Genomic DNA, 12,177 nt, shown 5'->3' on the forward strand with positions numbered 1-12,177 from the left:
TGTGAGTGTGTGTAATACACTAGGGTAAAACAAACAAGCAAACAAACAAGGCAAGACTGAGAAGATCAGATTAAATGGAAAGAGTGACAGACCAGGCCTATTGCTATTCTGTTTCCCCAGCCACAGCAACAGTTAAGACGTTGGGCAGTGGTGGGTCCTGGGAACGAGTGTCCAAACATACTTTTCAGTCTTGAGTAGACTCTTAGGGAACAAGATTTTCATTTTCCCACTCATCCAAAAAACAAGTAAGGACCCAAATTTAAAATTAATAGAAATACTATCACCAGTGTAAAGGAAGGCTATGAATCTCTCCAACTACTGATTATATTCCCCAGTTTCCACTATCTTTCTATAGCATCTATAGGGAGCAATGGCAACAAAAAAAAATTTGACAAGTCATCCATGCCAGTTGCTTGACTAGTTTTTTTTCCTTCTTAATTTTCACCTGTGAATGATTCAGGATTATTTATAATTCATCTAAAAGGCTTAACTAATCCCACTATCAAAACATCTTATCAGTACCCCAGGGTAAAATTCATCCCTTGAAAGAAATTCATGCCACATGAATAACTAGACTAAGGCTTCCCAAAGCTTAACATCTTTCAGATTTTGTTTTTATACAGGTGGTTTCAGAGATAAAGATGCTACTGTAACAACAATGTGTGCACGTAAGTGCCATTCATGCATCTTACATAAAAGTTTATCTCTGTTCAACACACTTCTCAATAAATAAACATTAGAGTAAACTATAGAATGATCCAAACTAAACAAGAGACACCACCAAGAACAGGCTTCAATGTAAATTATATTAGAAAACAAAAGGGACAAAACAAAATCCAAAAACAATAAATTCACCAAAATACATAAACAGATAAAAGTAACAAAACAGCCTGTATTAACAACATGAAAAATGAAACTTGAATGTTACTAACTATAACTTATAACTGGAGATGACACTGAAAATCAAATCAGCACATCAGTGTCAAGTAATTAGGTTTGCTGAATTAAAAAAAAATAGAAAAGAAAAAAAGACTTTAAGGGGAAAAGAAATGAACTGCCAAACATCAGGAAAAAAAACGAATAATACTTCAATTTATTCAACAGATCTTTACTGAGTGCCCAGTCTGTTCCAGGCACTGACTACCCTCACTCTCATGATGCTCACTGTAATGTAGGGAAGAAAGACTAGTCAAAGATTCCACTAATAAATGCATAATCATAAAATAAGAGCAAGAAAAAATTCACTACCTTAAGCACCTTGACAAAGAATCCTGACTTAAACTGGCAACTTAGTTAAGATCCACCTGCGAAGAGAGTCTTTATACAATCCTTTAAATGAGAAATGGAGTCAGTACTAGAGGGGGAAGATAAAGAACAAAAAAAAGTGTATTTCTGACTTGTGTAACCAAGTGGATACTGGTTCCATTTATTGAGAACCAGGTTTGAGAGAGAAGGTCACTGCTTTTGAATGTTCAAGTGCTTGGAGACATTTAGTAGCCAGTTAGACACAAAACTAGAATACAAAGAAATTCTTTCTAGAAATACATATTTTGGTTCATTTATATACCATAAATAACTATATATGAGATATAACATACATTTCCCCCTATTTAAACTATTCTGATATCACTCAACAACTCCTTAGAACTATCAAGAAGAATTAAGGACACGCGACCAAAGTATTTGAAAACTGACAAATTCTGTATATGTCTTCTCTTATTCATCTATTTATCTTACATTCTAAGAAATTTCACAATTGCTAATTATAAAAAGATTATTGTCAAGCAGATAGAAACAGAATCTATAAAGAAATAACATAGTGTGTGTATCAGGACAGGTGTTTCTGAATTAGGGAAAGCAAGACATTTCTACATTAACAGATTCAATAGTACTGATACTTTCAAATGCACAAACAGGATTCCATCCAATTAGATCTTCAAAATTCCTTTGTGATTTATCAACTCCTATTTCCTACAGTTTCTCTCATCTAATTCCTCCTGACAGCAAAGCAAAGACAGACCAAGGTAGATGAAATCAGGATTCTGAACACATCCCTAAGAAGTTGTTAGCTCCTTAGGGTAGCCAGCGCTGAGGTTAAAGGTCTGAAAGAGATGTTAGGCATGCCCATTGTTCTTCTGTTGCTGCTTAGCAGCATCAGGTTTATTACTGGTACAGAAAAAAATTTTTTTTATTTACTTCAGCACTTGTTTTCTGCAGGTAAGGATGAAAAAAGGAAAAGGACCATGCTATGCATTAATAAATTGTGATGTGGTTTAAGTGGTTATGTTAGCTATCAGTCTATATACACTCACTATAAAAACTATTTTTAAATGTTATTTATGTGCTCTGATCCTCACCCTTATCCTATTTTAGTTTTTTATGGACCCCACATAATTATTTACAGAAATAAGCCATTCCACTAAATTTACTTCAATGAACAGTAAGCCTTGCATGTAATTGCCCAAGTTTTGCCACTCAGTAGGCGGACTCCAGGTGTCTTCACTTTCTTATTCTATAAAATGGACTTAAAACAGTGGACTTAAAACAGAATCTATATGATAGGGCATTGAACAATTAAATGAGTTACTATGTGTACAGTACTCTATATTGTGCCTGATAGAGTCAAAATGAAATCTTTTATTACACTAAATTAATTTCAAAGTGTTGACATATATATCTACAATGGTTTTAATAATGATTCATTTTGAGTACAATTTTGAAGTTGTTACTCAGCAATAACAGCTAATACTTACTGAGCACTTAACATTAACTAAGCACCCCACATGGGGCTCTTCTCCTAACCACTAAAGAACTGGAATCAGGTATTTCTCCTTCTTTCCTCCATCTTTGCCCAAAATTATTGAAGCAACTCCCTTCTTACTCTCTATACTCTTCATCTCCAAGCTGTAAAGTCAACCAACTAACCAACGAAGCAACCTACTTCTAGTCCACCTACATACTAACTGTTGGCTTCAAAAAGGTCCAGCAAGGACCAGACTGGTGCTAGTTACTATGAGACATCCAACTTGGGATCTGGCACACAATGGGCACTCAAGCAGTAGGTGAGTGGTCAAGCAAAAACAAAACAAACAAACTTGAATACCTACTTGCCAGCCTATCTGATACAAGCAGCTTTCACTAACAAATGGGCTTTTTCATTTTTATAATTTTAAATTAATAGAAAAAGGTTAGACAGTAATGAAGTAGTTAAGAATGAAGGAACTGATCTAGGATGAGATCCAGGAAATAAAAGAATAGAGAGAAAAGCAAACCTAATACTATCCTACTACCATACCATCTCCTTACCAGACAAGGAGAAATAATGTACTCCTGGTCTATATGTATCAGTCCCATATATAAATTGGCAGGCTGGGCTCTCCACAGGCCAAAGCATAACGAAACTCTAAATTTTAAAATTTCAATGAAAATTTTAGAAATAAGGTTCTTTGATTCATTTTAATGTGCACTTTAATTTGTTTTAAGCTTTTGGTAAAGCTTTCCCCCCTTTCTTTCCTTCCCTTCCTTTTTGCTTTTGAACACAGGATTTGAGCCAATCTCCAAGTGGGCCTATCTGTGCATTTGTAAGTGAAACAACTTACATCATGCCTAATGAGAGTAATTTTTTTGTCAAGCTGCATTTCTATGGATAATTTATGACACTTCTCCCACAATTAGTCTACAAGTATATATAAAAGTAATTTGTAATTTAGGTTACCAATACAAACCCCCCCCCCACACACAAAAGTGGAACACAGAAAAAAGAGACATTTGTAATAGCCCTGTATTATTTCTTAGGCATATACCCCCCCAAAAAAAAATGCTTAAGCGGAAGACAATAACATTGTATCGCCATACTTTAAACATGCTAAAATAATAAAGTGAAAACATTCGTGGAATGTAGGTTCCAGCTCTCAGTAGAAAACTAAAACAAACTCTAAGAAAATAAAACAACAAATCTTGGTATTTTAAGTGCACAAATTAAAGTTCCACCAAATTTCACTTAAAAACTTATCACAATCAAAATGAGGTCAATTAGAAGTACTGAGCTGAAAAGTTGTCCTCAGTACATATTGTGGACTAACATTTTATAGCTGATAAAAGAAACAAAAAATATATACTGAAATGAGATTAGAAAAAAGTGTCAAAGGATACACCCTGTTAGAATTGGTTATTTCAGAAAAGTGATTAAAAATAAGGGGAAGAGCAAATGATTCTCTCCCCTCTTTGGGTGACATGCTTCTATCTGTATAATGTGTCTTGTTATAACAAGCTAGCACTTATTTTAAATAGAAGAGAACCTTAAAAGAAAAAGTGAACGATACAGAAAAAGCGAGATACGTTCATAAACTCCAAGTATTTAATAAGAAGTCAGCCTATTTCAAGATGTGTTTCTAAGATGTAATATTTATTTTGCAAGTGTAACTTAATATTAGCATATTAAATACTTAATAAAATTTAGTGAATTTCCTCTATATCCTTCCCCCCAAAAAGAACACACTTCCCTAAACCGACTTAGCTGAAGGATAATATGCTGCCCTTTCAATATCTTATTAATTTTAAATGGGCATACGTGTAGATTCATGTTCAACAGGAAAATCCTACAAAGCATTTCACAGGTGGTTTGGTTTCTCAGTGGACGGTAATTTGACATAGCATGAAATGACAACCTATGTTTACATAAAGTTACATAGGTTACATAAAGTAACCTATGATTACTTTAATATTAAAGTCAGCAGGATTATTCTGTATGCCCAACCAGGTACCTGAAACATTTAAAAGCCTTATACCAAAACCTAGACAAAATGTCATGATGTAAGAACTGAAGAGACCGATGTCATTTAAAAAATATTAATGTTGTGATACTATAGTGCTATTTATATAGCCTTTAAAAATTGAACACACTAACTTCATACCTTGTTAAAGGCAGGTAATTTCTAGCCCCTAAAATGCATTTTCTTATCAAGTGGTATTTTTTATTAGCACAAACATAGATCTCATAAGCAGGAAACTTAAGCTCACATATGGTTATGAAAGTGATGCAAATAGTTTTATTGAAACTACATTAATTCTAACCACAATAAGACTTGTTAATAATAGAGTGAATGCATCAATTCCCTCATATTCATGACTCACTGGCACTAGAAAAACCAGTTTGTGTTCAGTTTACTCACTATAGATTGCAAGAACATCTCCCTACATGTGGAAAAACAGTTTCAACACAGGCTAGAGAAAAGTGATCAAAGATGCTTTAACAGGAAAAAATTGAACAATGTCATTATCTTGTAAAAGCCTGCAATACTTCAACTTATTTTACCCCCAAGAAATAAGGTCTCAAGATTCATCTTAAAGCCCTAAAGCACCTAAATCTTTATTAAATGAATCCCTGGGCATACTGCATTGTCACCTTAGTATAACTCTAAATGCAACAAAGTCAATTCAGGAATTCATTATTACAGAACAGTTATTACATGTAAACATTGTGTAAGATACAGTAGTAATTACAAACACACCTTGTCTTCAAAGAGCATACGATCAAATGGGAGAATGAAACATGTACACAAATGACTAGAAACTTTCTCAACGAGGTCACTCATTTGAATCACAGAAGACTGAAAGTGACTTGAACGCTATTTTCTCAATTCTTCGAAGGACAGTACATAACGAATACCATTCTACATGGATATGAAGATGGGTTAAGGCTGTAACAGCAGGAAAGAATGAAAAGGCAAAGTATGGAAGACCTCATGTCATGTTCCAAACTTTGTATATTTTGCTGTTGATCACTTAAGAACTCTCAAATATTTTTTAAGCATAGAAGTAACATAATCAGGCAAATAAAATCCTATTCTACAGCATTAGTACAAATGAAGAGAGAAAACTGGAAGAAGACCAGTTATGAGATTACAGAAGTAATCTTAGTCTCAGATAATCATAATGTCCTGAGCTACAACAGGATCAGAAAGGATGAACAGGTAAATGAACAGGACTTTGTAAATGACAGGGCCAAGAATAGAAGTGTTTGTCTCCAAGACTTTCATTCAGGGTGACTGGGAAGACAGTGATACCATGAAATAATGTTATAAACCTAGTAGATATAGGTTATAAAGAAAAAAGAATCACTTTATTTAAAAAAAAATGCCTTTCACTATGCTAGATTTTTTTAGAACAAATATCTTTATTGGTTAGTAAAAATTATAATTAATGGCCATATTTTAAAGAGCATGTATATCTCTGTATTACTTCCTCAGAATAAAATAATCATAAAACCAGAAGAAATTCTAAACATGTTTATGTTATACAGAAGTCTACCATTTAACTACCAGAACCAGCTCAGTAAGAGACATCAATATGTGGATGTCTCTTAGTCTTCCCATGTGCCCCATTGGACTGATCTTTTTTTCCCTCAAGAAGAATAAACACTGAGATCAGAGCAATGAATGAGCACACTATAAGTAACTTTATCAGCACAGATTCTTGTTCTGGTGAGAATCACTATAAATCTACAAGTATTGCTCTTATTGTAGGACTGACTCATCAACAAGGTATTATCATAAGAAATCACCACTAACATCTATCAATACACCAGTTAATCCACAAACCAGCCTTTAGCCGAAGTTCTAAGGAAAAGTTTCCCTAAGAAAAGGAATGATAAATTTTACATCATTTATCTGAAAGTGTTTAAAGAATTTAGAGAAAGAATGTTCCAGAAATCCTCAAGAATGTTAAGGTATTTTCCTAACTGGTCTTGGAATTAAACTTGGAACATGGAAACATGAATATGGGATGAAATAAAGAAGTTACCTTACAATTTCCAATGCATAGTTTGTCTCCCCTATCTACTTCCATCCCTTAAGAAAGTCTTGAATAACAACTAGACACTAGCACTATCAACTCAGATACACAGGAATCTTCACCTCCAATCCAATCGGAGTTCATAAAACCTATTCTAAAATATACTTTTAAAAAATTTTAATGGAAAACATAAGTATGACCATCCATATACCTAGGACTTATTTATTTTCCTTTTGTCCTATTAGAGACCCATGTGATCCCATTATTGCTCATTTTAATAGTCAAATTATTCAACATCCAAAATTAAGAAAATAACAGCCTGTAGACTGAATTTGAAATGGCAGGGATGTTTACTGAGTTACCTGAAAAATGTGAGGCAACTGCTCTGTAGAAAAAGAGAAGCAGAACAGTGTAAACAGTAAGAGCAAAGCTTTAGCTGTCAGAGTCCTTGGTTTAGATTCCAGTTACTTGTGAGGTATGCTATGCCTCAATTTCTTTATCTATAAAATGGGGATTATACAATACTATATAAACAGTGAGGTAAAACCAAATCAGTGCTTTTCACACCTGGCTGCTCACCTAAATCACCTGGGAAACTTATTAGAAACACAATATCCCAGGCCCTATTCTATACTTTCAGTGATGTGGTCCAGGAATTTGGATTTTTTAACAAATTCTAAAGACTGATCCTCACATAGCAGTCACAATGTGGAAATCATAGGGGGAAATTATTTTATATATATATATATATATATATATATATATATATATATGAAAGTATTTATTTTTAAGAGAGAGGAAGGGAGAGAGAGAAAGAGGGGAAGAAACATTGATGTAAGAGAAACTAATCGGTTTGCCTCTCTTATGTGCCCCAACCAGAAACTAAACTAAACACAACCAGTGACCAAACCTGCAACCCAGGCGTGTGCTCTTACCAAGAATCAAACTGGTGACCTTTCACTTTGTAGGACAACACCCAATCAATGAAGCCACACAGGTCAGGGATATTTAATATATTTTGACATATCTTAATAATTTATAAATGTCTACATACACATAACTTACCAGTATTCTGGTACATTCTAAATGTTCAATAAATGCTTGTTGTAATTCTTCAGTATTTTGAAATAGATAAAACTTAAGTATTTTTTAACAAGGTGGCCCCTAAGTTGTCTTGCAGAACTAGTTTTCATAACCTCTCATCAAAAATGAGACTGAAAGCATGACACTATACTTTTTGAGACACTGTGAAAGCTGACACAAATGAAATTCCACACTGATGACAATGCTCATTTTCCACAACATAGTTGATGACAGAACAAAAGCATAACATCAGGTATGTCTTGTATTTTTAATTACAAAGCTTGACCATTCCAGGTCATTCCATCAAAAAACCTTCAAACTCATTCCTTATTTTTCAGTAATTCATACAATTTATCTGAATTCACCACAGGAACAATGCAAGTACTAAATAAATGTGTACAATAACATTAACCATTGCCAAATATCTAAAAACCACAGAGATAGTTACTACTGAAGAGCCCTAATTCTTAGTTATTAATAACAGTTGCATCTTTTCTTTTTCAAAAGTCTAAACCATTGAATTAATTAGCATTTCTAAATGGAGTACCTTCATATATGATATCCAGCCCTTTATAAACATGTCCAACCATATCTTCATATCAAGATTACATACAAATCAATGCTATCTATAAGATTATATTAGTGTTCTTACAGTTCTACTAAGAAACAAATTTGTTTTTAAATGTAAGTTTCCAGTTTGTTCCTATCATACTACAAATGTAAGATACATTCAGACACCACTATAGTACTAAATATAAATGCTCTCTCTTCTAAATGTAGACATTTACTATTAAAATATTTACTACCAACAGAAGGTACAGTACATCATCCTATGGCCTTTTGGAGTAAACTATACACATTTATTGGACACTAAAATTTTTTATCTTAAAATACTTTTTAGAGATGATTTTATAACATGCATAACTTAGTTACTAAGTTTAAAAGTTAAAATATTTCAGCTGCACAAAATAATATGTTTACCTAATTGAATCAGGTATTCTACTATCAGGTTTATTTCTCCATATACACATCTTACAAAGATTATGGGGATCAATGATGTAATGCTAACAGGTTGCTGCAAGTACTGAGAAAGAAGTATGTTATGTAAATAAAGCTTAAAGGGAAGAAGTTGTTTTGATCATATAATTTGGTCAAATTATAGGACTATACCATTTTCGTCTATCAAGTTTTAACCATTAATCCTATTGGTATTAGAGAAATAAAGTTAAACAAATCCAGAGGCCAAAGTAATCTAATCTTAAGAGTGAAAAGAAACACAGTAAAACCTAGTTTAAAAATGTCTAATTAGACATTTTAGACTAATTTAAGCAAGTATAACAAAAAGTCATCACCTTTCCTCAGCCTGTAGAATATCAACTACTTATATTAAAAGTCCGTGTAAAGCACTGGACCAGAGCCAATGGTCTACGTGACAGAGAATGAGAAAAACTTCATGCACTTAATCTGGCTACCCACCACACCTACATTTTCAGGTATATTCGGGCTTGGGGAAGTGACAATCAAGGGCATTAAAAATGTTTTGCTGCAACTATACACATGCGCACGCGCACGCACACACACACACACCCCAGCACACATGATAAGAAATGCTTCTCTCCTGCTCCTTTTCCTCAAAATAACATTTTTATGGATATATCTTCCTGAAGTCCTTGGGAAACCTCTCTTTTCCACACTTTCTTGGTAACCTTAATATGTGGGTCCCTCCTCACGGTTAAAAAGATATTTTGGCAAGTAGTCTTGAAAAAGGCACAGAAATTTACAAATGGAGAAGAGAATGGAGGGAAAGAGAGGGTAATGTTTTCCATTCTCCGTCATCAATTATTTCTCAAAAAACAAAGCAGGGTATATGTCACATTGTAATAGTACGGCAATGACAGTAAAACTCTCCCAAGAACAGGAATGGAATACTCTTCCATCTAGTTTACTTCAAAACTTAAGAAGTTCAGGACATAGCAAATCAATACATCTGCAAAACTAGCTATAATTTCCATGAAAATAAACATTCAAAAATTAACTACAAAGTAAATTTCAACAACCTGGTGGATTTTACTACAGCAATATTCCTTTAAAATATGCAATTTAAAATAGAAAAAGTACAAGATGGTAACTTACTTGAGTCGGAACAAGTACTGGAGGGTAGGCCATCTTATGATGCCTATATACCCAATATGCACAAATGACAATCCCCGCAATTAGCATAAGTGGCACCAAGGAATAGAGCAAGATGTTGTAGTAGGGTGGCTTAGGTGTAACTGGATTTGAAGTAGCTGTGGAAGAGGGAGAAAGAAACAGTTCAGAGTTGGTCTAGAAACTCTCCAACAAATACGTATTATAGGATCAAATTTTAGGAGAAAAATAAGCAAGAGGCAGGAGTAAATTATTCCATCAACAAGATCACACTTTGTTTTTAATCTATTAAGCAGGCCTATGCATTTTCCTGTGAACTTACGCTGTGTGACTTCCATCTCCGGAAAATAAGAAAACCTTTCGTTACACATATTGCCCTCACAGCAACAAAAATATACTTCAGGGCTATCTTTTTTTTCTATACAATCAGTCCTGCAAACAAACAAAGGAGGAATAATTAAAATCGACATTATTATACTGATCTACAACAGAAGCTTTTCAAAAGTTCCTCTCAGAGAAAAAATAGCAAGTCATTTATTGTCAATGTCAAGATTTTTATTAATATCCAATTATCAATTCTTAAAAACCACAACTGTTCCTGAAATGCTCTTACTAAATCTCATCAGAATAAAATCAACTGATTTTTTAATAGATTTTATTTATTTTTTAGAGAGAGGGGAAGGGAGGGAGAAGGAGAAGGAGAGAAACATCAGTGTGTGGTTGCCTCTCACATGTTCCCCACTAGGGACCTGGCTTGCAACCCAGTCATGTGCCCTGACTGGGAATCCAACCAGCAACCCTTTGGTTCGCAGGCCAGTGCTCAATCCACTGAGCCACACCAGCCAGGGCAACAACTGATTTTATGTAACAATCACATTGGCTGCTTGAGACTGTTGCTTTAACTTGGTTTTTAACGACCAAGGCATCCATCTTTTTTGCATAATTATTAGATAACTTAAAGAGAAACATAAGCCAATGAAGTAATTTGGTCTCGGAGTGTTTTTTCTCACAAGAAATACAGCTTTCCCATTTCAGGAATACAAAAGCTGAACACTACATGTCAAACTGTATGTGTGTACATATAAATACATATACAAGGGGGGACCCCCCCAAAAAACAGAATTATCTTCTGGAGGGCAGGCTGCTTGTAGAATAGGCTTCCCCCACTAGGTAAGTGTTCTAGTGAATTTTTTTTTTTGAAGATTCTTTCAACACACTTGTCCATTTCTCGATGGGTGATTTACAAGTACACCTGCCCACACCATGCTGAGTGTTCAGCAGTTTTTGATCAAAACTGGCATGACCCCCATGTCCTACTCTCCTTATCACCTCATTTCACCCCAGGTGACTTGTTTTTGTTTCCCTGGATGAAAAAAGTCCCAAAGGGGCTTTTTGCGATATGGAAAGGATGAAACAAAAAACAGCAGAAGCACTAAAAGGCATCAATATGGACAACTTCAAAAACTGTTTTGGTCATTGGAAAAAAATGTTTCTCAATAGGTGTACTGCATCAAATGGAGAGTACTTTAAAGATGACTGAAGTTTAAACAATACACAATTCTTATAAATAAATTCCAGGTTTTGGGGGTTTCCCCTGCATATACACATACACACACAATGATGCAAAGTTCCTACCTCAAAGCAGAAAATATCTCAGTATCAGAGACCCAAAATAGGCTTTGGGAATTAAGTGTCATTTTCAGTACCAGTAGATTTAAATCTCCAGAACATAATGGACAGGGTTAAGATAAGCAACAGGAACAATATGTAACTACAGAGAGAACCTAGTTAATTCAAGAAACGATTCAAGTTAGGTCTATCTGGGGAGAAGGGAGAGGCAGCCTTCTACATAGGACCTAAGTTGCTGAAAAAATAGGGATTTAGCCTCTAGAAGTAATCCTAATCAACCACTAAGAAACAGCTATACAGTAGTTCCCCCACCCTTATCCCCAGACGGATAATTTCTAAGATCCCAGTGGATGCCTGAAACCAAAGGATAGTACCAAACCCTATATATACTGTGTTTTTTCCTATATATTCATACCTATGATAAAGTTTAATTTATAAGTTAGGTACTACATGAGATTAACAACAACTAATAACAACATGGAACAAGAATAACAATACTGTAGTTATTATACATGTGGACTCTCC

The 12,177-nt window shown here is 34.3% G+C and overlaps 1 protein-coding gene and 1 long non-coding RNA gene across 3 annotated transcripts in view; one reads left to right on the forward strand and one right to left on the reverse strand.

Moving 5' to 3' along the window:
• ACVR2A (activin A receptor type 2A) overlaps positions 1–12,177 on the reverse strand; it is a 92,181-nt gene that overhangs the window by 19,872 nt on the left and 60,132 nt on the right. For both annotated transcript variants that reach the window (XM_028510516.1, XM_028510517.2), the window contains exons 3-4: positions 10,346–10,455; positions 10,009–10,163 (exon numbers count right to left, since the gene is read on the reverse strand). In XM_028510516.1, the coding sequence (XP_028366317.1) occupies positions 10,009–10,163; positions 10,346–10,455 (265 nt within the window). The remainder of the gene's footprint in view (positions 1–10,008; positions 10,164–10,345; positions 10,456–12,177) is intronic.
• LOC118500411 lies at positions 1,394–6,591 on the forward strand. Its single transcript, XR_004902970.1, has 2 exons — positions 1,394–4,616; positions 5,831–6,591. It is a non-coding gene; the product is annotated as an uncharacterized LOC118500411 (long non-coding RNA).

This window comes from Phyllostomus discolor, chromosome 4 (assembly GCF_004126475.2).
Source record: "Phyllostomus discolor isolate MPI-MPIP mPhyDis1 chromosome 4, mPhyDis1.pri.v3, whole genome shotgun sequence".
Lineage (NCBI taxonomy): Eukaryota > Metazoa > Chordata > Mammalia > Chiroptera > Phyllostomidae > Phyllostomus > Phyllostomus discolor.